This window comes from Nothobranchius furzeri, chromosome 18 (genome assembly GCF_043380555.1).
Source record: "Nothobranchius furzeri strain GRZ-AD chromosome 18, NfurGRZ-RIMD1, whole genome shotgun sequence".
Taxonomy (NCBI): domain Eukaryota; kingdom Metazoa; phylum Chordata; class Actinopteri; order Cyprinodontiformes; family Nothobranchiidae; genus Nothobranchius; species Nothobranchius furzeri.
The window spans coordinates 9,254,357-9,281,739 of NC_091758.1; the positions used below are offsets into that span (position 1 = coordinate 9,254,357).

The window sequence follows — 27,383 nt, forward strand, 5'->3', positions numbered from 1 at the left end:
GCCTTGCTATTTCAGCGTACTCCTCAATGAACTGCCTGGAGTAGTTGCAGACTCCGAGGAAGCTCCTGAGTTCAGTCAGATTAGCTGGGGCTTTGATGTCCTGAATGGCTCTAATGCGTCCCGCTTGGGGCTCGACTCCATTAGGGCCAACCAGCAGTCCAACATACTCCACTTTGGTTCGACACCACTGTCCCTTGAGAATCGCCAATTTAGCTCCGGCGTCAGCGAGCTGTTGCAGCACGTGACGGAGTTCGGCCAGGTGCTCCTCGAAGGTTCGACTCCTCATCAAGATGTCATCGACATATATGAGGTTCCCTCTAGAAGCAGCATCTGACATGGCTTTGTGGAGGAAGATGTTGAACTCTGCAGGTGAGTTAGAGTAGCCAAAGGGGCAGCGGTTCCAAGTATATTGGCGATTTCCAAAGGAGAAAGCCAGTTTATACTGGTCCGCCGGCTCAACCTTCATGGTCCAGAAGCCGTTGGCTACGTCAACCGTAGAGAAGAAACGAGCATCTCTGACTCTGGCTAGCTCCTGATCTAAATGGATCATAGGCCACCTGGAGAGAGGTACTTGTTTGTTCAGTGCACGATAGTCTATGGTGAGACGCCATTTCCCAGTCGGTTTCAGAACCGGCCAGATGGGAGAGTTGTAAGTGGAGTTACACTCTCTGATGATGTTTTTCTCCTTCAGCTGATCGAGGATCTCCTGGATCGACTCATAAGCAGCGAGGGGAATCTTGTACTGACGTACAAAAGTAGGAGGGGCATTCGGGTTCGTCGGAATGCGAACCGTGTGCAGGTTTGTGAGTCCACAGTCCAGGGAGTCCCTGGATAAGATGGACTGAAACTCATAGACCAGGCTTCTAAGCGCTGCTCTCTGCTCCTCTGACTCCAGCGCATCCGCTTTGTCAAGCTGCTGGCTGACTTCGGCCTCGAAGCCGTCATAAGGTTCAGAGGAGGAGGGTCTCTGGTGTTCCGGGCTTTCAACCGGTGACTCAGAGGGTTGAGTATTTATTGCAAAAACCGTTAGACACTGACCGCCGTCAGTATCTAAGGTTGCACTGCAAATGGGTTCCTCAGGAAGGGCTTCATGCCGCTTGATGGTAATCATTTGTGAGGGGAAAGTACTGAATGTGTCTGCACCAACCTGTCTGTCATTCAAGAACAACGGAAGTTGTCCGATCACGGGGACTGAAAGTTCGAAGTCATGGAATGAGCTATCTATCAGCATGCCCAAGGGCTTTCCTGCCGGCAGGTGGATAGGACTCTGGGTCGGATTTTCGACCAACAAGTAAGCAGAACGATTGTTCAGCTCCAAGAGTGGCGTGCCACAGACGGCTAAGTTGAGCTCCAAGAAGTGTGGTGATGGCTGGAAGAAGGCTTGGGTGCCTGGCAGCTTCTGATGCTTCATCAGAGTCAGACGAACAGGCACTCCTTTGACCAGTGGGGGCAGAACCGTGCTGGCCTCAACCACTGCACGGCAGGCCTGTGGAATGGTCTGTCCGGACAGCAAGTGTTCAGGGCCTTCTGAGCGAGGCTCAGAGGATGGTGTGGCATGGGCCCAAAGGACTTGATTGCAAGTGTCCAGCTGGGCACCGAGTCGAACCAGCAGATCTGCTCCAATGAGTGCAGGTGGATCAAGCTGTGGTATGATGCTGAATGTATGTGTGAGCTGTCTTGCTCCAAGCTGGATAGTCAGGGAGCAGACCTCTGGCGCTTTCAGGAGCCTCTGCGGCCAAGTAGGTGACAAGAGCCGATGGCTACGTGTCACACTGACCAGAAGGGGGTCCTTCTGACGCAGGTGTTCAAACGTCTGCTGGCTGATGGCTGACTTTTCTGACCAAAGAGCAAGGCGAGCATCTGAGATGTGGGTGCAGTTGATGGTAAGACCACCAACTATGTGTGGTGCATATGGCTGCAGGCTGACGTTCTTCAGCGAGCAGAGAAAAGACGAATGTGTGCGGAGAGGAGTTCCAGGAGCGGTTTCGTGCCTTTGCAGGCGGACATCGTCTGTGGGAGCCGTAGGAAGGGGCATGACCTTGGAACAAGGGTTTTGCGGCTCACTTATGCTGACTTCAAGAATGGAGGATGGTCGGCTGCTATCTGGGTTCCAGGGCTTAGGTGTGTCCACCTGGGCCCACAGTTGACCCTTCTGGCAGTCGATGAGGGGAGCTAGACGTTCAAGCAGGTCCTGACCAACGAGAAGTGGTTCAGTGTCTAGCTGGCAGACATAAAACGGGTGAACCAGAGTCATGTCTTGGAAGGTGATGTCCAGCCACGCCCGGTGAGTGATACACTCCCGGGTCTGGGTGTAGCTGGTGATTTTCAGGTCACAGGGTTCTACCTGGACTGGTTTCCCGAGCGACCGCATGGTGTCAGACACGCGATGGAACAGTGTGGAGCACATCAGGGTGATTTCTGAGCCGGTATCCAGCAGAGCATCAACCTCTATGCATCCACCTACCTTGGTGCTACAGTACAAACGGCGAGCATGATCATGGTTTGTTAAGTCACCAAGGAACTTCAGAAATTTAGTATCAGGTTTCTCTGGGGGGTAGATTTCAGGAGACTTCTGTGATCTACCAGTAGTGTTCCCCCAGCTGATCAGGTAGGTCCTGGCCACGCTGGGGGTTTGAGCCACGCCTAGTCATGCGGACGTTGGCTCTGGGTCTGGCTTCTTAGAAGAAGACTTTGGTGCAGGGGTCTCTTCTGCAGATCTCAGCTGTTCCTTCTGTTTAGCTAGGAACTGCTGAAACATCTCCTGGAGGTCGGCTTTGGTCAAGTACTCACCTGCGGACTTGCGTTCGGGACTTACCTGTTGGCGGCGCTCCTTAAACCTTCCACTGTTCCAACCTACCTGCCGTTGGTTTTGGTTGGGCCACTTCCTGTCTGATTGTCCAGACCTAGGCGGCCGATTAGCACCCCCCTTCCCCTGTTGAGGAGATTGGGACTGCTCTCGCGGTTTAGCAGGTCTAGGTTTAGCTGATTTTGGCTTAGTGGGTGGAGCTTCTGTGCCTTCAAGCTCCAAACGCGGCTCGGTGTCGGGAGCTAGGTGCATGACGCGGTGATGTGCGTCAGGCTTTTGGGGCTTTCCGCCAGCTTCCCAAGCCTGTTGGGCGTATCTCCTAACCTCCTGAGTTGTCAGTTTTTTCATCCGACAATACATTGAGACTTCGGAGCGAACACACTCGTGCAGGTTGTGAATGAACAGGGATCTGAAGGCAGGGTCTTCCTCGAGCCCAGGGCCGTTTCGACCTTGGAAATAAGCACTTTTGAGTCGGCGATAATACTCTCTGGGGGGTTCGTTTCTCCAGTGTTTGATGGAGAAGGCCCCCATTGTAGCTGACGCAGAGTCTGCATACGTGGCGTATTCATCTCTCAACGCTCGGCAGAGCGAGGAGTACCGATCTCGAATGTCAGATGGTAGAGTTTCCATGAAACCGTGCACCGTTCTAGATGTGGTTTTCCAAATTAGCTTGAGCTTTTCCCTTGAAGAGGGTGCTGGAAGATCAAGCAGACAACGTTCTATCTCCCTGAGATAATCGTCGACGTTGGATTCATTGGTGTTAGGATCAAAGCGTTCTATGTCTTTAGCTAGCGATTCAATTTGACGTACACGGAGCCCTGACTCGCGGTACGGTGCGTCATCCTCTGACTCTGACCCACGGTCTGTCTCAAAGGGCGCTGGATATCGCTGGTGTGCTCTGGGCTCCCAATGTTGACTCCTGGGGCCCAAATCGGGGTTCGGCATGCTGTGGCGGGCTGCTGGCACGTCACGTGGGTGTCTTGGGAGGTCCTCCTCCCGGGGCACGTCTGCGTAGTGCAGCCTGCGTCTTTCAACTGGGGCTTCTGCGTAATACGCTCTGTCCGGGTACGGACTGGCGTATGATGCTTTGTCCTGCAGCTGGTTGTCGGCATGCCGAATACCAGAGTAGCTAGGATGGGTAGATGGTTGAGGTGCAGGTTGGGGTGCATAACCCCAATCGGCACCTTGCACCCTTCGTGGACTGGGGGAGCGGTCTAAATAGATGTGCCGCTCAGCTGGTCGACTTCTCACAGATTGAGAAGGCCGTGAAGATGAGGATGGTGGTCCAACCTGGGGTTCGAGGGCGAACTGCCCTCGGCCCCTAGGTGGTCCTGAATGCCCTATAGTGTGTGTAGGGAACAGGGCCGCAGGTTGGGACAGATAAGCTTCATCCCTCCCCTGCGGCGTGCGTCCGTCCAGAGAGTCATGGTGTTTCCCCCCTTCCCACTGTCTGTTGTCATCAGCAGAGGGGGGCGGGGTCTTCTCCCCATCTTCCCCAGAATCGGTGCTGTCTTCCTCCTCGTCATCCTTCTGCCTTCCATTTTGCTGCCTTTCAGCTAGCATGCTCTGGAGCTTCATGATCTCTCGATCATGTTGGAGTTCTCTCTGATAGAGGATCAAGGCTAACTTAGCTAAGTGAACCTGGATTGGTTTTGCACCATCCGGGTTTTCTATTTGATCAATTACAGCTTCTAGCTCGACACTACGCTGTTCTTCAGTGAAATCCCTAGAAGGGTAGTCGGGTTCTCGAGCAACCGCGACCAGTTTGGACAATATTTGTCCAGAAAGTAGGCCAGGTTCACATTTGTGGGCCGCAGCGCCACCTGGTTGCTGGGAGTTGGTCAGTTCACTACTCTGTCCCTCCATTTTAACAACCGAACCAAAAATAGCCTAGTAGAGCTTCTGCAGATAGCTCAAACTGCACCTTTTGGGCAGCAAACTGCTAGCTTTGTAGCAGAAAAACACTAAATTAACCTTTGTGCGCACAGGTTTTAGCGTTTTAAGATTGCACGGAATGCCGTGACTGATGCTTAAAATACTATTCCTTTCAGTATTTTAGCAAAAGCTGGTGCGTTGCCGTAGCAACGTCTTACAACACTTGGGTGTTAAATATGCTAGTTATTCCTTCAGAATATTAGAAAACAGGGTGTTATCAGTCTTTGAGTGAAGGTTTCAGTTAGTTACAATAGCCACTGTGAGTTAAAGTCGCTAAATTAGCAGTTAATTTTAGCCTAAAAGGGTTAGTCAGAATTACTTACACGCTGCACCTTTAATGAGGAACTGAATTTTAACCTAAAAGGTTAGCCAGAATTAATTACACGTTGCACCTTTAAGGAAAAACTGAATTTTAACCTAAAAGGTTAGCCAGAATTAATTACACGTTGCACCTTTAAGGAAAAACTGAATTTTTAACCTAAAAGTCAACCAGAATTAATTTACACGTTGCACCTTTAAAGAAGCACTGAGTTACTGGTGAGAGTTCGATGCAGCTTCCTGCTCAGCGAAATCAGCACCACTCTGTTGCTGGTTAAAGGCTGAACAACTGATTATTTTTAATTCAGGCTCTTTGGATTTATTTGTTTGTTTGTGCCGGATAGAAAGTCTCTGTGTATCCAAGCCTCACACGGGGCACCAATTAATGTTGGGGTTATTAGGAGCGAACAATTAGTAAGCTTCAACTTACTTTTGGATTCTTCAATAAATTCTGTAAATATGTAAATATTTACTGATTTATTAATTAATTAAGATATTCTTAGATATACGGGGCACCATTCCCCTTTAACCGGGGAAAAATTGAATCCAAAACTCTTATCAGTCTTTCTTGAAGTTCGTAGAATCCTTGGAGCAGAGACTTCTCTTCGACACATCAAAGCTACTGGAGACGAAAATCTGAATTTTATAACGTTTAATTAACAATTTGTCAAATGAATAGACAGTGGCATAAATGAATAATAACCATGTGATATGATCGAAGATGGATGTGTTTGCGTGTGATGGAGGATGTATGAATGGGGTCCTTTGTTCTCGCAAAGGAGTAGTGTGTGTGCGTGTGTATGGATTCAAAATGGAGTCTTGAATACAAGATGGCTGACCCCTTTGTCTGGCTAAAGTGTGGGTGGCAACTTGCACTTTAACTTCCAAGGCACTTAGAATCATCAGTAACTTAACCTTAAATCACTCAAAACATTTCAAAGGATCATGAAACAACACAAAAGATTAATCACGAATAATATCTTTTAGTTTAACCACGTGGCCAAGCAGAAAACATTTAAAGATACCAAACAATGATCAATAAGCAGTTTATTCTTTCACAATGACCCGACGGACGAATTGGGAGCGAAAGAGGAAGACACGAAGCTACTTTTAAGCAATAGCGCGGTTTTATTGCTTATTCTGGACTATAGAGGAAACGGGAGAAGAAAAGGAGAGAGAGAAATGAGTTTTCTGATCACCAGAGCAGCAAGGCGTCCCCAGCTGTTTGATTTGACGGTTCTCCGTGTTTCCCCGCAGTTTTCAGCGTCATCCGTCGGTTTGATGCTTTCTCCGTTGTTTGGCGTTCTCCGGGAGTGTTTCTCCACGGGCTGGACACAAAGAGAACGAAGTTTCTTTTGTGCTGAGTTTGACAACTTACAGCGTCTCTGAGAGCTGGATGGAGCTCCGCTCGTTCCCAGTCAGGTCCTGATGGAGTTCGAGTGGCTTTGTAGCGGTTTCGTGGCTCAACTTGGGCACTTAGAGCTTCCGCGTGCTCAAGTTGTCGGAGCGTTCGACAAGCGTGTCCTTACCGCCAGGTATCCTGGGCAAAAGAACGAGGTTTCTTTGTCTCTGCTGAAGATTTATGGTCTTAGTTCGCGGGAAAAGCTCCACGGCCTCCCGCACATGCGCAGAACGTGTTTCTGGTATTAGGCGGTGACATCATCCCAATGCTTCCGTGTGCAAAGGATCATGGGAAATGAAGTTTCTTGGCGCTGATGTGATTATTTGCTTTTCAGAGCAATTTAAGCACAGTCATTTTGGAGAAAATCACTGCATAGTAATTTCCTCATGAGGTCAGACCCTCAACAGCTCCATCAGAACCGCAGAGGAGCGAATCGTAGCTGAAAAACAGCTTCCTGTCTGGAGCCTGTTATTAAGAGACAACAACGCACCTTTCTGGTTAAAAATAAGCTGCCAGCCTTCCCCAGATATCGCTACCAGCAGTCAAATACCCGTGTGTCTACACTGATTATTTTCATAATGCCTCTTTTGCAGATGATATTCAGCTGTACTGCTCCTTTAAGGATTCTGAGTTCTACAAACTGTCTGAATTACTGGAGTGTCTATCAGCGATCACCAGCTGGCTAGAAGAAGACTTCCTTCAGTTAAACTCTGAAAAGACTGAGTGTCTGACCATTGCCCCTGAGACCATGGTTCCCCTGATTAGTCTAAAACTTGGTCATTTATCCTCTGCTGTCAAGATAAACTTAAGAAATTTGGGTGTTTTGGACCAATCAATGTCTCTTGAAGGTCACTCAAAAACGTTGGTCCGAAACTTTTCATCACTTAAGAAATATCTCCAAACTGCGAAGGTTGATGTCAACACATGAACTTGAAATGGTTCTCCATGCCTTTATCTCCTCCCGTCTAGATTACTGTAACACACTTTTCACATGTTTTACCAAAAAAAGCCCTTGACCGCCTTCAGTTGGTCCAGAACTCTGCAGCGAGGCTCCTAACTGGAGCAAACAGAAGAGCACACATCACTCCTATGCTAATGCATCTGCACTGGTTACCCGTGAACTTTAGAGTTCATTTTAGAATCCTGACTATAACTTTCAGGGCTTTATGTGGTCAAGCTCCTCCCCATATTACTGAACTGTTAAAGCCTTATGCTCCAACCCGAGCCCTCAGGTCCACCCACCAGAACCTTCTAGAAGTTCCAAAGACCAGATACAAAAGTCGAGGTGATCGTTCCTTCCAGACTGTTGCACCCCGACTCTGGAATGATCTTCCTTTATCCTTACGCAGCGTTGACAGTCTGGACACTTAAACAACAGCTGAAGACCCTTTTATTTAAAGCTGCTTTAACCAAAACCTTTTATTTTCTTATTTTTAACTCAAATTTGTAATAATCTTTCATCGGTTAATGAAATTTTATAATTTACGACTTTTTTTCTGATGTTAATCCAATTCTGTCTGGAGATCATTATGATTTTATGCCTTTTTTAATTTTGTTTTGATATATGTGAAGCACTTTGTGATCCTATGTCTGTGATCAGTGCTATATAAATAAAATGTACTTACTTACTCAAATTATTTTCATCCAACAGTGTGGATCTTTTTACTTTGTGGCTTATTTTTTTATGAATGGGCTTGTTTCAGTGCTGGGTCTTTGTTAGGACTAACAACACATTTGACAACCAGTAGGAGGGAGAAACAGGAAACGTATTTAGTGCTGCTTTAATACGCTTGAATATGACAATGGCCAGCCACTAGAGCCAAATCAGATCCAGCCGGAGTGTCACATCGCATTCTCCTTTTGTAAATTGACACAGAGACAAAATGAAGTTATAAAAATCAATATATTACTATTTCTATGACTAAGGATAATGCCGAACTAATTTTTATGAGTGCAAATTCAAAGGAAGCTGTGACCTTTGACATTCCAGAAGTCAACTCCTGTCGGCAGCCTGGCCCAATCCACTTCCTGCCAGCTGGATCCAATGAGAACTCCTATCACAAGGGTAATTATAGTCTCTCAGCTGGCGTTGGATGGTTTTTAATTATTAATGTGATAACTTGTTAAACCTCATTCCAGATTTCTTTTATAGACCCAGACATCACCTTTCTGAGTCACTTAATTCTGCTCTTAAAACATACAAGGCAAATCACCATTTATATTCATTTGTTCTGCATCATCACAGAAATATAGTAATACATTCATTTTTATAACTTTATTTTGTCTCTGTGTAAAATTAATAAAAAGTGTTGTTTACCTGGCGTACCCAAAGTACCTAGTTTCATCATCAATCGAATATTATAGGTTCAGTAATTTTGATAATCCATATTTTCATGGAATATTACATGTTATTGAATACCTTTATATTCCATTGATAATTTATTAAAAGCAACCACCTACAAAACAGTAATGTTTGAATAAAGATTGTGAGAAAAATAACAGACATAGGTGTTTTTTCACTAAGTGCAGATTCTCTTGGAGGGTAATCAGTTCTGCTTGCAGGTGACAATTTCAAGTAAATAATGGAAACAGGTCAGAGGACATGTCTGTTGACTAATAATAAATGATTGGTTGAAAAGTAGCTTGAAGAAAACATATCGTGACCTGTTTCTTCTGTTATGATTGTTCCAACGTCTATAAAATATCTTTTAATGAACTTCTTTGCACTAAATCCCTCTCACATTAAGCTATTTCAGCAGCCAGCCAGCTCTCTGGTGGACTGCCTCCCGCCCAGATTGATACACGATTCAGTGTTTACACTGAGCCCAGCTCTACTGAACATTTTTAGTACTAGTCTCAGTACTGGATACTCCTACGGTTTTTAAAAATGCGGTTATTCAGCCGATATTGAAGAAACCAGGTTTGGATCACTCCATTTATGATAACTTCCATCCCATCTTGAAAGTCCCATTTCTTTCAAAGGTTTTTGAGAAAATTTTTCACATGCAAATCTTTGCTCACGTGGACAGTAACTCATTGTTCGATGTGTTTCAGTCTGCTTTCAGACCACACCATAGTACTGAATCAGCCCTGATTAGGGTGCTAAATGATATCCTGATGGCATCAGACTCTGGGTCTAAGGTTTTACCGCTCTTGCTAGACCTTTCAGCAGCTTTTGATACTGTGGACCACCATATTCTGCTGGGCCGTCTTGAGTCTTGGGTTGGGGTAAAGGGGGTTGCACTTGAATAGTTTCGCTCCTATTTATCCAACAGATCTATTACTGTTCAGATTGGCGATTGTTCCTCCTCCTCTCTCCCTCTGCCTTGGGGTGTGCCTCAGGGCTCTGTTCTGAGGCCTCTCCTTTTCTCTATCTCCCTACCACTGGGCAAACTCCTAAATTGGCACAATCTTAATTATCACATCTATGCTGATGACTGTCAAATATACGTGGTACTAAAAAATGGAAATGTGGTCTCTCGTCTTGCGGCATGCCTGGCAGATGTAAAGGGCTGGCTAGCAGCCAATTTCCTTAGGCTAAATGATTTAAAGACTGAGTCCATTATCTTTGATACCCGCAATCCTTCAGGCTCTGTTTCCACTTTTGATGGTTTAAACCCTAAGCAGTGTGTAATAAGCCTCAGGGTAAAAATCGATGCCAACCTCTCAATGACTCCTCAGATTAACTCAGGGGTGAGGTCTTGTTTTTATCAGTTACGCCGCCCATCTCCTTTATGACCGATCTTAAAGAGGAAGCACTTGGAATCAGTTATCCACGCTTTCGTCACCTCTCGCTTGGACTACGCTAAGACATTATTAGTTGGAACTCCTGTCTCTGCCCTGAACCGGTTGCAGGTTGTCCAAACTGCCGCTGTTAGGTTTTTAACAAACACAAGCCGACACAGCCATATTACACCAGTCCTGAAACATTTTCACTGGCCACCCATCACATTTCGTGTGTGTTTTAAGATCTTGATGTTTGCTTTTAAAGCCCTACACGACCTAGCTCCTCCTTATCTGTCCGACCTGCTGACTCCTTATGTACCTACTCATATGTTGAGGTCAGCTGACCGTCTACTGCTTTGCATTCCCCGGATGTCCAATAAATCACGAGTTGAGTGTGCGTTTGTCCATGCTGCCCCCATGCTCTGGAGCTCACTGCCCATTACAGTTAGGCTGGCATCCTCTCTGTCTGATTTTAAACCTACTTTTATGACTTGGCTTTTAGACCGTAATTCATGTTATCGTATTATGATTTTATAGTTTTATTGTTTTGTTTTATCTTCTTATTGATTTTTTCTTTTTTGTTTTAATTGATCCAGTCTGTTCAGCACTTTGGTCAGCTCTCACTCTGAGTTTTAAATTGTGCTATAGAAATAAAATTGGTATGGTATGGTTTTTTTTTTTTTTTTTTTTTTTACATTTTCAGTACCTTCCAGCATGAGCCATTTCAAAGCTCTGTGTCTTTGACAAAATAACCTGACGCTGCCCACAGGTTTAGAAACTAAAGTTTCATTAACCACTTGTTGATCTTGATTGCAGTCTGACCAGTTGTTGTTTCATCTATCCCAAAGAAATGAAAATGTGTTTGTCTAAACTGAGGTCACTCAGCTCTAGCATGTTAGCTACTACCCATGAAAGTTGCTGAAATATCTCTTTAGCTGTGATTCCTGAGTTGGAAAACTGTTTCAAATTTAAAGGTTTTGCCCTCTTCAACTTGGACAAAAGACATAAACATAAAGCAGCTTATGATCTGCCCCTGAGCCTTCTCTTATCTGTCATTAATGATGCTGCATGAGCAGACTGACGGAGTTGATGTTGAAATTTAACAACCCCCCAAAGGCATCTTGTGGCCCAAACATGTACATTTTCCTCTCTTTTCTTTTGATTATCAGGATAAGTCATTTGAAGGCACATTGTGTCAGACTTTAGTACTACAGCATAGATATTTGTGTTCCCACATTTGCTCCCCGTTGACCCACTTGGGTCCATTTTGGCTCCTTTTATTAACACATGTTTTAATCTACTTTAATGCTGACATATTTTCTCTTTAGTAATGCATTCAAGCCGTCACCTTTAACAAAACAAAAAGGAAAACTGTTCAGGTTGCAGTATGAGTCAGCCAAGAGCCTGTGGGACAATAGTAAGCTCTTGCTGCAGCTATGTCCCAGAAGAGACTGTGCAGATGTCTCTGTCCCTGTGGTCCATTGACAGACAACCAAAGCAACACATGCAGCAGAAGCAGAACAGCCCGAGCCTTCTCTAGCTGCCCACGGTGGGACATGTGTGGTCTACGAGGATATGCCCTCCAAACCTGGAGTATGGTTTAAAGATTTTAGCAGTTTTATGCTGACATGGAGGCTCCACGTGTGGAACACCAAGCTGTAGGAGGCAACCTGACTCCTGGTGAATAAAAGCCTGCACAGGCACCACCAACAGTTCATTTTACATCTATTACTCTTTCTGAGATATAATAGAAGAACTGGATGACCTGAAACTGAACCTGAGTTCCTAGTGAAGTCATTCTTCAATAAGAAATCAGTATCGGTCATTTTCCTGACGAATCAACAATTTTGCCTTTGCCTTCACTGGGCATGAGTTCTCAAAAAACCTCTTCTTCTCTTATGCTTCACAAATCCACGTAAATCTGGGTTAGTGAGGACCCCTCACAGGTGTTTGACAGCTGGATTATTGCACAGGTGTGCTTTTGGGCAGCCACAATTAAAGGCAAAAACAAAATTGCTGCTTTTACAATTTTTTTCTGAGAAAATACATAAACAGGGAGCAATTAACACTTTAAAGACAATAACAAGACACACAGAGGCAGGGGAAACGTCCCACTACTCCCCCCTCAAAGGGCAGCACCGGACATCCCACATGAAAAACACATGATATACTTTGTAGTCGTATCATCTGACCTGCAGCCGTATGTTTTGGACACCCGAGTGAAGAAAGGAGCGAAGCTGTCAACTGATCACCACCTAGTGGTGAGTTGGATCAGATGGCAGGGGAAGATGCCACATAGACCTGACAGACCCAAATGCATAGTGAGGGTCTGCTGGGAACGCTTGGCAGAAGAACCTGTCAAGACGATCTTCATCTCCCACCTCTGGGAGAGCTTTGACCATGTCCCAAGAGCAGTGGGGGACATTGATTCCGAGTGGGCCTTGTTCCACTTTGCGATTGATGAGGCGGCTGTTGCTAGCTGTGGTCGCAAGGTGGCCGGTGCCAGTCGTGGTGGAAACCCCATACCTGCTGTGGACACCAGAGGTTCGGGGAGCCGTCAGGCTGAAGAAGGAGGGCTACAGGGCATGGCTGGTCTGTGGGTGTCCGGAGGCAGCAGACGGGTACCGGATAGCCAAGCGGGGTGCAGCAGTGGCAGTTGCCGAGGCAAAATCTCGGGCGTGGGAGGAGTTTGGTGAGGCCATGGAGAAAGACTATCGAGCGGCTCCAAAGAGGTTCTGGCAAACTGTCCGGGTTCCTCAGGAGAGGAAGGCAGCAACTCGCTCACACTGTTTACAGTGGGGATGGGGAGCTGCTGACATCAACTGACGCTATAGTCGGGCGGTGGAAGGAATACTTTGAGGAGCTCCTCAATGCCACCTATGGGCATTCCGAGGAGGAGCAAGAACGGGGAGACCTGGGGATGGACTGTCCAATCTCTGGGGCAGAAGTTGCTGAGGTAGTCAAACAACTACACAGAGGCGGAGCCCCGGGGGTGGATGGGATTCGTCCTGGGTATCTCAAGGCTATGGATGTGGCAGGGCTGTCATGGTTGGCACGCCTCTGCAACATTGCGTTGTCATCGGGGGCAGTTCCTGTGGAGTGGCAGACCGGGTTGGTGGTCCCCATCTTTAAGAAGGGTGACCTGAGGGTGTGTTCCAACTATAGGGGGATCACACTCCTCAGCCTCCCTGGAAAGGTCTACTCCAAGGTACTGGAGAGGAGGGTCCGATCGATAGTTGAATCTCAGATTGAGGAGGAGCAATGTGGTTTTCGTCCTGGCCGTGGAACTGTGGACCAGCTCTATACCCTTGCAAAGGTGATGGAGGGGGCATGGGAGTTTGCCCAACCAATCCACATGTGCTTTGTGGATTTGGAGAAGGCTTATGACCGTGTCCCCAGGGGCACCCTGTGGGGGACGCTCCAGGAGTATGGGGTGGGTGGCTTTCTGTTAAGGGCCATTCAGTCCCTTTACCAGAGGAGCGTGAGTTTGGTCCGCATAGCCGGTAGTAAGTTGGACCTGTTCCCGGTGAGGGTTAGGCTCTGCCAGGGCTGCCCTTTGTCACCGGTTCTGTTCATCACTTTTATGGACAGAATTTCTAGACGCAGCCGTGGTGTGGAGTTGTCAAGTTTGGTGGCAGGAGAATATCATCTCTGCTTTTTGTGGATGATGTGGTCCTCCTAGCTTCATCCAGCTCTGACCTTCAGCTCTTGCTGTGTAGGTTCGTGGCCGAATGTGAAGCGGCTGGGATGAGGATCAGCACCTCCAAATCTGAGACCATGGTTCTCGACCGGGAAAGGGTGGCTTGTCAACTCCGGGTCGGTGGAGAGGTCCTACCTCAAGTGGAGGAGTTTTAGTATCTCGGGGTCTTGTTCACGAGTGATGGCAGGAGGGATCGGGAGATTGACAGGCAGATTAGTCCGGCATCTGCAGTGATGCGGATGTTGAGCTGATCTGTCGTGGGGAAGAGGGAGCTGAGCCAGAAAGCCAGGCTCTCGATTTACCGGTCGATCTACGTCCCAATCCTCACCTATGGTCATGATCTTTGGGTAATGACCGAAAGAACGAGATCGCGGATACAAGCAGCCAAAATGAGTTTCCTCCGTAGGGTGGCCGGGCTCAGCCTTAGAGATGGGGTGAGGAGCTCGGACATTCGGGAGGGACGCGGAGTAGAACCGCTGCTCCTCCGGATCGAAAGGAGTCAGTTGAGGTGGTTTGGGGATCTGGTCATGATGCCTCCTGGATGCCTCCCTGGGGAGGTGTTTCGGGCATGTCCTGCCGGTAGGAGGCCCCCGGGTCGACCAAGGACACGTTGGAGAGGTTACATCTCCAATCTGGTCCGGGAACCACTTGGGATCCTGCCGGAGGAACTGGTGGAGGTGGCTGGGGAGAGGACGATCTGGAGCTCCCTAGTTGGGATGCTGCCCCCGTGACCCAGACCTAGATAAGCGGAGGAAGATGACTACGACGACGACGGTGCTGCCCTTTGAGGGGGAGGTAATGTCAGATCCATTCTCTGTCCCTGTGTTTCCTGGCTCTGCTGTTTAAATGTATGTGCTAAGCCACCAATGAGCACTGTGGTCATGTCCCATTTCAACATTCCTAACAGGTCACATAGTATGACTTTAACATGTTAATAACTTCCAGGTTAAGGGTCATGTCATCAAGTCTTTTCTATTTGAACAGGCTGCTACTGTTTCTCTCAGGTGTTTCCTGTAGATGTCGTGTTATGAGTTATCAAACGTGACGTTTACGAGTAAAGGGCAGCTCTTTTGTACGTTTGTTCTGTGTGTAACCTCATAATCTTTTACTTTGTTCTTTCTTTCACAGCTTAGTAAAAAAATTGTTCACCTGACATGTTTCGTCTAATGCCTCTAGCCATCAGAGTTCGCCGGTGTTGGTGGCGTCGCTTCCTTTTTTCCATGGCCAACGGAGGACGTCACCGTCCGTTGCCACCCGCGTCCTCCTTGCTGATGACACTGTCCCGTGCGTGATCCAGTGTGAATACTCCATCATCTCTGTTCATGGATTTGTGTCCACAACTTACTTCTGTCGCTTCTTTGATCCATCTTTTGTGTTTGTGTTGTTCTGTGTTTATGACCCGTGTACCGTGGTTTTCTCTTGTGCAGCGGTCTGTCATGGCGGATTTCTTTATTGTACTTTCTGCTTCTTGTCTTGCTGCTCTTGTGCGTCTTCGACTTGTTTCCCTCTCACAATCCCTTCGATGTTCTCTTGTTCTGGTGTTGAGTTGGTGTCCGATTTTGTCATGATTAGGAATGAGTGACTCTTAAGCAGACACAGCACACTCGGACTCAGAAACAACTTTTGCTTAAAACTGTTTATTTTCTTCTGATTCTTTGGAATCGAGAGACCAAGAGGAAGTGAGGATTCGAGGAGGATCGTCACTGGAAGAGGTAGGTATGGTGAGTCTGTATTGAAACGAACTCAGAGTTCTTTAGCAGGATTAATTGGAATTAACTCACTGGAGCTGCGGAGGGACCGGTCCTGTGGGAGAAGTGAGTATTCAGGATGGTTGAAGGTTGTAAGAGCTGCACGGCAGTTTAGCGGTGTGTTCTTTCCACGGGACAGCTGAGCGGCTTGGCAGAATCCAGTGCTGGAGCTTTTGCAGCGGCAGAGAGAGGAGCGGCCACACCCGGGGAGACGGATGTCCAAACAGTGAAGACCTGGAGAGGAGAACTTGGATGTATGAACCGACGAGGAACTTCCTGGGTCTTTCAAGACACGGAAGAGATTGCTGCGAGGAACAGAGAAATTCACAGGTGAGTACTTCGCATGAAGGGCAGCACAACTAGAGAGCATGTGGTCCGTTTACCACTCCATTACCGGAATCAGCTGACGTCCATCTGGTGGCTCCTAAGTACTGCTGCCTTGATGAGGTAGTTGGCTCCAGCTGGGACCACTCAGACCTGGGAAAGGAGAGGAACAGCTCCACCTGCTGGGTCCTGGCAGGTTTCTCATGTTTGCTTTATTGCAGAGTTTTGCATGGTACTTCATAGATGACTCCATAGTTTCCATTTGCTGGTATCTTGTCTTTTGGGTGTACTAATCTTTTTCTGACTGTTATGTATGGCTTTGTTTGTGTGTGTGTTGATATTATTATTTTTCCTTGTTCTTTTTTATATATGGAAGGATTATTACTGGTTTTGGTTCTAGTCTTTCTGTATTCCTGGTTTTTCTCGTTAGCTATTTTATCTTTTCTATTGTTTGTAGTTTTCCTTTATGCATTGCCCATGTTGGGTAACTGCAGGTCTTTAATGTGCTTGTATGTGTCGGTCCTCCAGTTGGCGATATTGTTCTTCTGTTATTATATTTGCTCTGTGGTATAATGTTCTGATAATTGACATTTTATGCATGGTGGGATGTTCTGATGTCCATAGTAAGTACTGGTTTCCTGTGTGTGTTTATGTTTAGGGGTCCGTCTGTCTGCCTGGTTTTTCTCATGTCCATGAACGTTATGCTGTTGTCTTTTTCTTCTTCATATGTAAACTTGTTGTTGCTGATAGCAGTGGCTGTGGCCTTTCTTCCAGGTCTTCCATGAAAACTCCCAAGGGTGGCAGATAGAGGGTTTCCCATGGCGACTCTAATTGCATTCGGTTCAGTTCTAAGTGAAGAAAGTGGAGTTTGCTACCAGTTGTATTGATGGTGCAAGGTCGTCTGCAGTGAGATTTGTCCTTTCATGTGAAGTTTTGTCCTGTCTGATCCTGTTAGCTGTTATGTTGATGGTTTTTGGTTGGTTGGCCAGGTCACACACAACTTTGACCTTTTGGCCGCCCAAGCTGTCTTTATTCAACAAGGACAATTTTGGTTTAGAGTCTTGGTCTCCTTTAAATATTGATCAAACTGAAATCCTGGAATATTTCTCATTAACGTTAAATCAAACTCAGGCCATTCTTTGATCTTAACAAGTTATTGAAGAAATTACGATTCAAAGCACTTTCTTCATAGCCTGGCAAGCCAGACTAAATAAATGTATTATTTAGTCTGGCCACGCTCCATTGACGGCTCTCGGTTGTGGGGCGGGTTCTACCGTTGTCTTTCAAATGATCTCCGCATTCCACTGGACAATGAATGTGACGTACTCTTGTTTCACTCTGTTGCATCATCCCACCCACCAGGCATATAGAGTGCCCTGATTGGCCCACAAAGCGGATAAAGCTCTGTGATTTGTTCACTAAGCAGATAGAGCACTATGATTGGCCCACCATTATGGACCAATCACAGCTCTTTATGTGTTTGAAACCCCTCTAGAGAGTTGTGATTGGCTAGCCAGAGTCCTGGTAGGAGCTGCTGAGGTTCCAATGGAGCGTGCCTAGACCAAACTTTGCAAAGCAAGAATTTGGTCTAGTTCACTAGGCTACTTTCTTCACAAAGCTAATGAAAAATGTAGACATTTTTGGCTGCAACAATAATAGAAAATATCCAAGAAAATCCTGGAGAGGAACAATGTGGCTTGACAGTAACATAACCTGCCCCCTCCACACAGTGTACAGATGTCTCTCGGTGACAGAGACGAGAAATACCCACGGGATTCGTATTTATGGTGTCTACAGAAGTAAAATAGCTGCACACTCTCAGGAGACTGGCTTGTGCTACCACAGCTCGATAGGTCACAGGAAACATGAGGAGCTGATGTAGAAATCATCCCGTTAATTGTGCAGACAGACCAGTGAAGGACATGGATTATTGGACAAACTAAATACAGGAGAAGATTTCCCTGAAGTCAGAAAGAGGCCGGAGTCTGAGCGTCCCAGATGGAGTTTTTATTGTGATTCTACAGTTTAGGAGATCAACAAGAGCCGGTGGAGATCCTAGGCGCTGCCCACAACACCACCTCACTCTTCCAGAAAAAACAGGTGACATTCCAGCCGACAAGCTTTCTGAAAGGCCTCGGTCATTAAAGTCAAGCAGATGTTTCTGTCTGAGCTTCATCTAAATCACTTCTGATGATAAAACCCTGCAGGTCCCGCTGATAAGTCCAACTAAGGAAATTATTCTATTACTTTTAGGAAATGAGTTCCATTTCAGTCAGTCAGCTTTGGAGAAGCGAGCAAATCAGATCTAGGTAAAGGATGATTTTAATAAGCGAGGTCCCTCTGTCGAGCTTAGATTGGTTTTTAGTTTCAATCAGCTGACACGACTCAGAGAGGCGGTACATCGTCAGCGTGCTGAGGAGAGCATAAACGAACAGAGACCAAAGACGGAGGAGGAGAAACGATAAGCTGGAGGTGTTTCCACTGAAATGAAATAGAAGAAAACTAGAAATGTATGGGGTTTGGGGGTGGGGGTACATTCAAGTGGCAAAAATTCCTGTGCTGAAAGTGTGTGTGTGTGTGTGTGTGTGTGTGTGTGTGTGTGTGTGTGTGTGTGTGTGTGTGTGTGTGTGTGTGTGTGTGTGTGTGTGTGTGTGTGTGTGTGTGTGTGTGTGTGTGTGTGTGTGTAGGGCACAGATTAGAGGTCCCTCACATCAAATCACTGGAGAGGATGAGCTCATTCAGGATTTTTTACAGGAAAACTCCCAAACTCAGAGCTGTCAGAAACATCATTTTAATTGAATCCCAAAACGTTCAACACCAGCTGAGAGGACACCAGTTACTGAGTTGTGTGTCAGGCAATAAATCTTAATAATGTATAATATTGAGTTTGAATTATTATTATTAGAAAAATTGAGATAAAACTATGCTGTGAACTCAAATCCCCCGTAGAGCATCATCAAGTCCTTTTCTGCATTAGAAAGTCTTCCCCTTGGGACCAGATGATCAGAGAAAGCTGCTTGGTTGCCAGTGAGCAAGGCACTTGCCTATGATTTCTGCAGGAGATCTGCTCAGTGGTCAACAAGAGAAACAATAAAGTAACGAAGAAACTGCCAGTGTAAACGTGAACAATGTTGGCTCGGAAAGTGACGGGCACAACAGAAGAAAACAAAACAAAGACTTGTTTGTGATCATTTGTAGCTGAAACTAAAAACTGATTTTGAAATTTGATAACTTGCACATCTGCAATTCTCACACAGATCAGGTCTGATGTAGTTTTAATCACCACAAACGAGTAGCCTCTGACTGTTTGGAAAATATTCAAGATTTTAAGAGCATCAAATGTATAAATAAAAACAAAAATCACTAAATCATTGAAATACAACAAAAAAGCATGCAATTACAGGTATTTACTGTGTGATGATTGGCTGGCAAAATATCCTGCAACTGTTGTACTAAATGACACCCCCTTTAAATAAATAATTTTATATATATATATATATATATGTGTGTGTGTGTGTGTGTGTGTGTATATATATATATATATATATATATTAACTGATGAATAACCAACTTATCAAACCTGATTTATTACATGTTCTGGTTTCCCATCCAGCAAACCAACGTTGCCTGGGCAACAGCAATTTGACAGACAACAGTTGTTGACATCTTTGCCATGTGTTCATTTTAAAGTCCCTGATGTTTTCTTTTTTAAAAGGAAATATTGATTTTAACAAAATGAAGTATTTATGAAGAATACTGTGCTGTGCAGCATTGTATTGATTAAATCTCTGTAGTGTTAAGTACTTGGCGACAAGTGAGAGAAACTAAAAGATGGACTGGGTTGGAATTTTAAAGCTCATGATGGGATCTACTTTAAGGGCTGTGAAGTGCGTTCCTGTGCAGCAGTCAGAAATAACTTTAACACCCATCTCTGATAGCTTCCCAGACAGGCAGCTCTTTGTTCAAAGAAAGAGCTTAGGCCGAACTACAACAAATATATTGTTGAAGCACTATTTTGCCAAACTTTTCCAGCAGTTTAGGACATTTTATTTGAAAAACCTTCATACTGCCATTAGCAATGAAGTCACATTTTCTGGATAAATGCAGGCAGTCCAGCCAAATTTAACCTATGGTAGGTCCAGAAGTGCTACTTTATGCTGTAGTTGGTGATACTTGGAGCTAACATGGAAGTGACAAAAGTTGCAGTTCCACCCCCATCCACTTGGAAAAGAGAAAACTTCCATTGAGTCCTATATTAAATAGGCCAAATTCACTGTGGGAATAAACATCTTTACAACCTAGCTCAAAAAAGCTTTTTACGTTTAAAAGGTTGAGTTTCCAGTCATGAAACGTTTTGGCAACTTATTCGTTTACATATAATTAAATGCTTGAAATTATGAATAGTTTAATTCTGATTGTCAGCTAGCATGAGCCGTCAGAGCTAACATTAGCGGCTTACTCTGGGGAAGGTCTCAGCCTTGGCCTCACATTGACCCCAAAATTCCATTATCTCCGCTCCGCTCCGCCCTCCGCTGCCGCTCACTTCCGAACTCAAATTATACTGGTACCCGCTCTACAACGGCTCCGCTCCGGTGCGGAGACCTGAGGTGCGCAAACAGGCATGTGCGGGATTTTCGAGATCTTGCGATACAGTCCGAGCAATAAACGTGGAAGTTAGATCCAAACACCCGTTGTGTGGGAGAAGAATCGAAATGAACTGTTTAATCTGCCATCATTTGTGTGAGAGATCAGCAGTGTTTGGATCAACAAAGTGTGACTACTTTGATAGTGGAAACTGTATTTATGGCTTACTTTTGTGCATTTAAAGTTCAACCGCCATTGATAGTTGTTAAAAGTTGTTAAACCTGTGCATATGAAACAAAATATGCTTTTTGTTTATCGATTTATTGTGAAATAACGGAAGTTGTGCTTGCTTCCTTTCCTGTTGGGCGGTTGTGGTTTCTGTCCATTGACTGCGGAGGTGCTCCGGCGTCCGGCAAAAATAGAATTGATCCTACTCTTGCCGGATGGCAGGCGGCGCAATGCGCCGCACGGCTGCAGTAGTGGAACAGCTCTGATTGACTACAACGGGACCGATTTTGCTGCGGAGTTCGTGCCGGAGCGGAGCGCAGCGGAACGGAGATAGCTGAATTTTGGGGTAAAGCTGCAATCGAAACTTTGAAAATCTATTTAGCTTCAAACATTTTTTCATGTCTCTTAACAACTTTCTAACATAGAATAGCTATGAATATATTGTGGAGCTAAACAAAAAGAGTAAGTTAATAAAGTGGTTGTCTTGCATTTCCCTAAAACCTCCACCAATAACATGGCTGGTATGCAACTACTGGACCTTCTAGTTGTCTGTCTTGCCGAGCTGCTGCACTTCCCTGCGTCCTCCATTTGTTACAAACTTGCACATTTAGCAACAGAACACCACTAGTGTGAACGGTTTACTGCTCAATAACATCAGAGAAGGAGGAACAGCCGTCTGCTACCACTTCAACTTCAGAACAAACTACTAGAGTTCCAAAAGAAAAAAACACCATTTGGAGTTGCAGACAACAAAAGACGTTTGGACCTAGAGCACAGCGACTGGTGTTTAGACCACTCTCGTTTCCTCTGGCAATGCGAGTTTCCGGTACTCTGTTAGCTTGATTTCATTCAGTTAGCTCATAGCTACATTGGACCGTAGATTTTTGGGTGTAATGGCTCCCCACATCCTCACAGCTCCTGTCTCAGCTCCACCTCTTCACCCACGTTTGTATTGTCTGGGAGTGACGAGACATGTGACCTGGCCAAGTTGGCGGTGGTGGGAACCGCCCATTGGGCTTCAATTCAGCTCTTCACAAACCTACGGGTGACACCACGGAAGGCTGATCGAGCTTTTTGTTCAGTAATTGTGAGGTGGGTGGCTTTGATCTTACCTCTGATAGTTTTTGTGTGCGGATGGAAGATGTGGCATCTGGTAAGGATGTTCTGAATTATGACGTGTGATGAGGCTCTATTCTTGGGCCACTTCTGTTTTCCATTTACCTGCTGCCTATGGGCATGCTATTCCATAGATACATAGTGAACTTTCACTCGTATGCAGACGATATTCGGATGTATACTCCACTGAGACATGGGGTGCCAACTTCCCTTCAGCCACTGTATACCAGAGGTTAAAGCTTGGCTGGCACTTTTCTGAGTCTGAATAACGAGACTGAGGTTTGGTCTTCCCCTCAGATGTTTGCTGTGTTAAAGTCCTGCTTGGATTATAGTAATTCCCTGTTAGCAGGGGCAAGCCAAACAATCATCTAGACTACAGTTAGTGCAGAATTAAGCTGCCAGATTGCTGACACATACAAAGAGCATATATGACTCTGGTTTGGGTGCTGCACTGGATTCTGGTTATGTATAGAGCTGTTTAAGATTCTTGATCGCCTTCATGTTTACCTGAGCTGTTACGCGTCTATGAACCTTCCTCGGCCTTACTTGAGGGGACCGGACATTTGTTGTTGATCCGAGATTCTGGAATGCTCTGTGTCTGCCATTAAGATTGGTCCCTACAGTCAAGGCTTCAAAAGAAGGATTAAAACCCATTTTTATAAACGTACTTTTATCGCGTCTGCGCACTAAGCCAGGCTACTCAGCTGTTGCTTTCCGTTTTGCAGTTTTGTTTAGCTGTTTAATCGTGCTGCTGCAATGCAATAGAATGTTTACTTAGCGAAGTGATTTGAGACGCCTCTTGTTGTTACTTGGCACTATGTGAATAAACTGAATTGAATGCTAGTTGGTCTTTTATAATAAACAATATCTGCTGTTTGCTGCATTTGAAATTGTTTATGAGCTGTACATTGTCCATCACTTTGGTGTCATTTTAATCGTTACAAGTTCTACATAAATAAAGTTTGGTGATGATAAGTGGTAAATGGCTTGGGCGGTATCCAAATGTTAATACCGTCTAGCTTCCTCCACATTGCACCAAGGTGTACGGTACTACCACGACTAATTTAAAAATGATGACGTAAGTCTCAAGCGGAATTACCAAACTGTTGGTTTGGACTTTCACCATTCAGAAATTGAATAACAAACACTATTACTAAAACAAAAATAACATAACACAGATAAAATTAACAACTTTTAAAAACCTCAGCTTATAAAAGGTTTTTCTCGCCTGAAAAAACAACGTGTACCTTTATCAGCTTCAACCTCCGACTGCTGAAAACCCGCTTCGATGAGCTTGTGACAGACAACCGGCTACTTTGGGGCTAGTCGTGACATCTGGGGAAGGGTCCATACAGAAGTCTGCTACTTCAGCTACTGCTCGCTCCTCTGCTCTTCCGTCGGGACGTGCATCTTTCATCTTTTCTCTGCACAAATGACCTCATTAGTGTTTACCGGCTCTCTTTTAAGTTTGCTTCTCCCGAGCTGCAGAAGGTGTGCTGTGTTCAGACAGGTCAGCTGGTGCGCGAGCTGCCATTTTTCTCTCGACGTGCTGTCACGTGAAGACATTACGATCAAACATTTTGTGGAACATCTCTAAAATTGGACAAAACATTTTAAACTATTCAAGTAAAACAGAAAATTCAACCACGCATCTGTTTCATACATTCAATTATTTTAATTAGTCTTTTTTATTATTTTTTATTTTTTTTATCCTTGTCTCCAACTTGCTCCGTCTCTCTTTTTCATGACGGTACTGGAACTATTTTTAACACCGGCTGTATACCGTAATGCTGCCCAAGCCCGATTGGTAAACACCTAAATAAATGTATTTCATACTATATGAGTGAATTTTTTTTGAGTTCAATAATGCTGCATCAAATTTAGGACATTGGAGCTGTTTTTCGACAGCAGCAGTATACTTTAGTCTTGGCAGGTTCTGACTAGCTGAAGTTCTCCAGACAAAAGCCATCCAGGAAGCTAAGAGGTAATACAGTAATTATTTATAACTTTTACACAGAAACACTCTTCAAAATGGCCAGAAATCCCTTTAAGATCTAACAGAATCCCAGTGGGTTTTGTGATGAAAAGGTCTCCCTGAGCCTTCAAGCTTCACATCAAAAGACAGCCTGCTTGAGTGTGTTTTTACTTCTCACACCTTCGAGCCCAAAGCTTAAGAAAAACCCTCTTAATGCAGATTTCTAAAAGTGATATTGGAAAGCATACAGCATTCTGCCCTTTACATGAGCATCTTTTTTTGTGCTGAAAGTGTTATTAATGTAATTCAAAGACGACTCCAGCTGCTGCGTACGGCATCAGTACGGGGTGTCGGCTAAGTCTATGTCTAACTAACTCTGTTGTGTCCCTGAAGCTTTCTTATTGTCCCAACAAATGTGCATCTTTTCATCCCTGAATCATGCAGAGGGATAAAACAAACAAATATACCGATAACCCCTGTAAGATTTTCATACCTTAAGCAAAGATATAAAATTGGCGTACCCAAGAATGCATAGACACAATAATAATCTGAGGGTTTAACAGACAAAACTGAGCCCAAAGACACTCATGTTCATTGAAAATATAAATCTGAACAAGCAAAATGTATAATTGATATAAAAAAGACATTTTGGGGGGAATGCTGCTCCATCGTAGGTGAAAACGTTACGGAGGGCAAGGCAAGGGCAAAAGGCAAAGGGTAAGACAAAACAAGTCTGCACCAACTTCTCCATTCATAAATAAACCATGCACATTCCCTTAGCTGGTAAATCATTTTGATATTCAGTGCCTATAGTGCTACCAGTATGCAAAACCTGGATATCACATAATAAATTATCAATTAAAAATAGTTAAATGTACAGTTTAGTTCAAGAAAATGTGCCTTTAAATTCACTTTGCATGCAGTAGACTGCATATAATACAGGCAAAGAGCAGTTTTGTTGTTGTTTCTTTGGCAGGCCAGAATCCAGCTGGACATGCATTGAGAGGTATTTACAATCAAACAATCACCGTCCAGATCTCTGAGGAGGGTCAGATCCTTGTGTGATCTGGGATTACATCAGTGTGCAAATGTTAAAGACGCTGGCTTGTTTTGCTGTGTAGTTAAGTGAAGACCAGTGGTGTAACTGGATCCAACAGGCTGCCTGAATCTAAAAGACCCCATGCCATGACCACGTTCTGTGGTGGTCACTGTGATTGCATTTACACACCACTGGCTGGGCTTCCTTCACAGCTTGTTGTCCTTCTCTGTGTCGGGGGAAACAGGCCTGGAAACTGTGAAAATGTCTTGACGATGGATTTTGGTTTTTGGCGTGGTGGCAGCAGACGGCGCCCCCGTTGACGACCACCTCTTATCCGACAGCAGTTTAATAATTTCAGCTACCTGACTCTCCAAGGTACCCAGACGGCCTCCCAGAGTCTGGATTGCCCCCCGGAGCTCTAGTCGGGTCTCGAGCAATGCAGCTTGCAGCGCCTGCTCCGGCATGGAGCAGAAAGAGTGAGGGGACCCCTCACCTCCGGGGAGAGGGCTGTGGAGGAGAGGCGTTACAGCCACGGGGGTCCGCGCCTCACACACACGGTCAATCCGCAGTTCACTCTTCGTGATGCCACTGTCACATGAGTCTGTTTTGCGAAGAGGGTTGTTACTGGAAACTCCTTCCTCACCTACATCTCCAATCCTTCCTACATCTTGGCCTTTACCATCCTGAGAGAGCATCTCCACGGAAACAGCCTTAACATTATTGTTCAGCCCCTCCTTCCTGGCCTCCACTGGAACCATGTTATTTTTCAGGCGCATCCATCCACTGGCCTTGGCAGCTGGCTTCCCGAGCCCAGGACTGGTGCTGGCTTTTAGCCTGACAGGTGGCTCACCTACCCCTCCAGCAGAACTGGGATGCAGCTCCATGACATCACAGTTGTTCTGCTTTGCAGGAGGATCACTGGGATGGGTGTAAGCCAGCGAACTGTGCATGGGTGTGATCTGGGACACAGTCAGCACACTGCTGCTGGGTGGTGTCCCATTCTGCATGGATGCATGGGGTCGCTGAAGGCTGAGGGGCAGGGAGTGCTGCAAACTAGAGTGGCTGAGCTGCAGGGTTTGTGGATGGAGATGCTGGTTGTGCTGCTGCTCCATCTGCAGCTGGTTCTTCTCCAGGTCCAACTGTGAGGCAGCTGCAGCACCCTGGCTGCGGAGCTCCTTCTGCTGCTTGAACTTCTGGAAAAGCTTGCGGACTGGATGGTCCTGAGGAATGGTGATCTGCACCTCATTTTTTGCTCGCTGCCTCTCCTCTTCCTCTTTCTTCACCTCACTGATTTTACGGAAAATGATCTGAAAAACAAAACCAACACAACATTCATCAAAACATTTATCTGCACATTTAAAATGCCTCAATATGATGTGCTTGAAAAGACTTGGTTTACTTCACATCAATGCACTTTAGTGCAAGATGGCTCTCCGTACTCAGGCTCCAAACTAATGCAGAAGATGCTCAAATGATGTAGAAACAATTGTTATTAGAACTCTTTGGAAAATAAAAACGCTGTAGCAATAATTTTACATTCATTTATGCACATTTTGGAGAGGCTTTATGGAGACCAATTTTCAATCAAAATATGTCACTTGCACCATGTGTCCAGACCTCCTCGTTATGCCCCATGAGCCGGGTCGTAACATATGGGGGTCGTAACATGATCTGGACTCACTGGAGGAGGCCGGACCTGGTGCTTCCAGTGAGTACTCAGTTTTTGCAGCCTGTCCAGTGGCTGACCTCTAAGCAGCTTTGGTGTGTGTGGCTGGAGATGAGCACCATATTGTTCTTCTCTAATGAGCTTTGGGCTCTAGAGGCAGCGTAGCTGTGTAGGCATGTCCATTGTTTGTTTGTTTGTTTGGTTGGTTGGTTTGGTTTTGGTTGTGAAAATTGCTGAAGTGTTTGTGATGTGTTGTGTTGTGGATGCAATAACTGTATGTGGTGAAGAACCACTAGCTGTGATTTTCTGCAGGTGTGGCTCGCTGATTCAGTCATTTAGTTATAACAGCAGTTCTGTTTTTGCCCGTTTGGGTTTGGCACGGTAGTCTAGTTTCCGTGGCTTTATTTGTTAGGTTTAGTTTCCTGTTTGCTTAGAGCAACGGTTCCCAACCGTTTTTCATCAGGACTCCCTTTCCTGTTTCCAAGACAAGCCAGCACCCCCAACCCCAACTCATATGTGCATGCACATGATTAAAAGTTAACAATTACAAACTTTACACCAACATACAGAGTTTTGATTTTACTATTGGGAGCATTATTGGGATTTTATAAATGCCATCCATCCATCCATTTTCATCCACTTATCCGGAGTCGGGTCGCAGGGGCAGTAGCCTAAGGTGAGAGGCCCAGATTTCCCTCTCCCCAGCCACTTGGGCCAGCTCCTCTGGGGGAATCCCAAGGCGTTCCCTGGCCAGGTGAGAGACATAGTCCCTCCACCGTGTCCTGGGTCTTTCTTTAGGTCTCCTCCCAGTTGGAA

The 27,383-nt window shown here is 45.5% G+C and overlaps 1 protein-coding gene across 1 annotated transcript in view; it reads right to left on the reverse strand.

Moving 5' to 3' along the window:
• Positions 1-17,608: 17,608 nt before the first annotated feature.
• The window catches only part of kcnh5b (potassium voltage-gated channel, subfamily H (eag-related), member 5b), a 243,855-nt gene continuing 234,080 nt past the window's right edge, over positions 17,609-27,383 (reverse strand). The window contains exon 13 of the mRNA XM_015969045.3: positions 17,609-26,208. Within this exon, the coding sequence (XP_015824531.1) occupies positions 25,108-26,208 (1,101 nt within the window). The 3' untranslated portion in view covers positions 17,609-25,107. The remainder of the gene's footprint in view (positions 26,209-27,383) is intronic.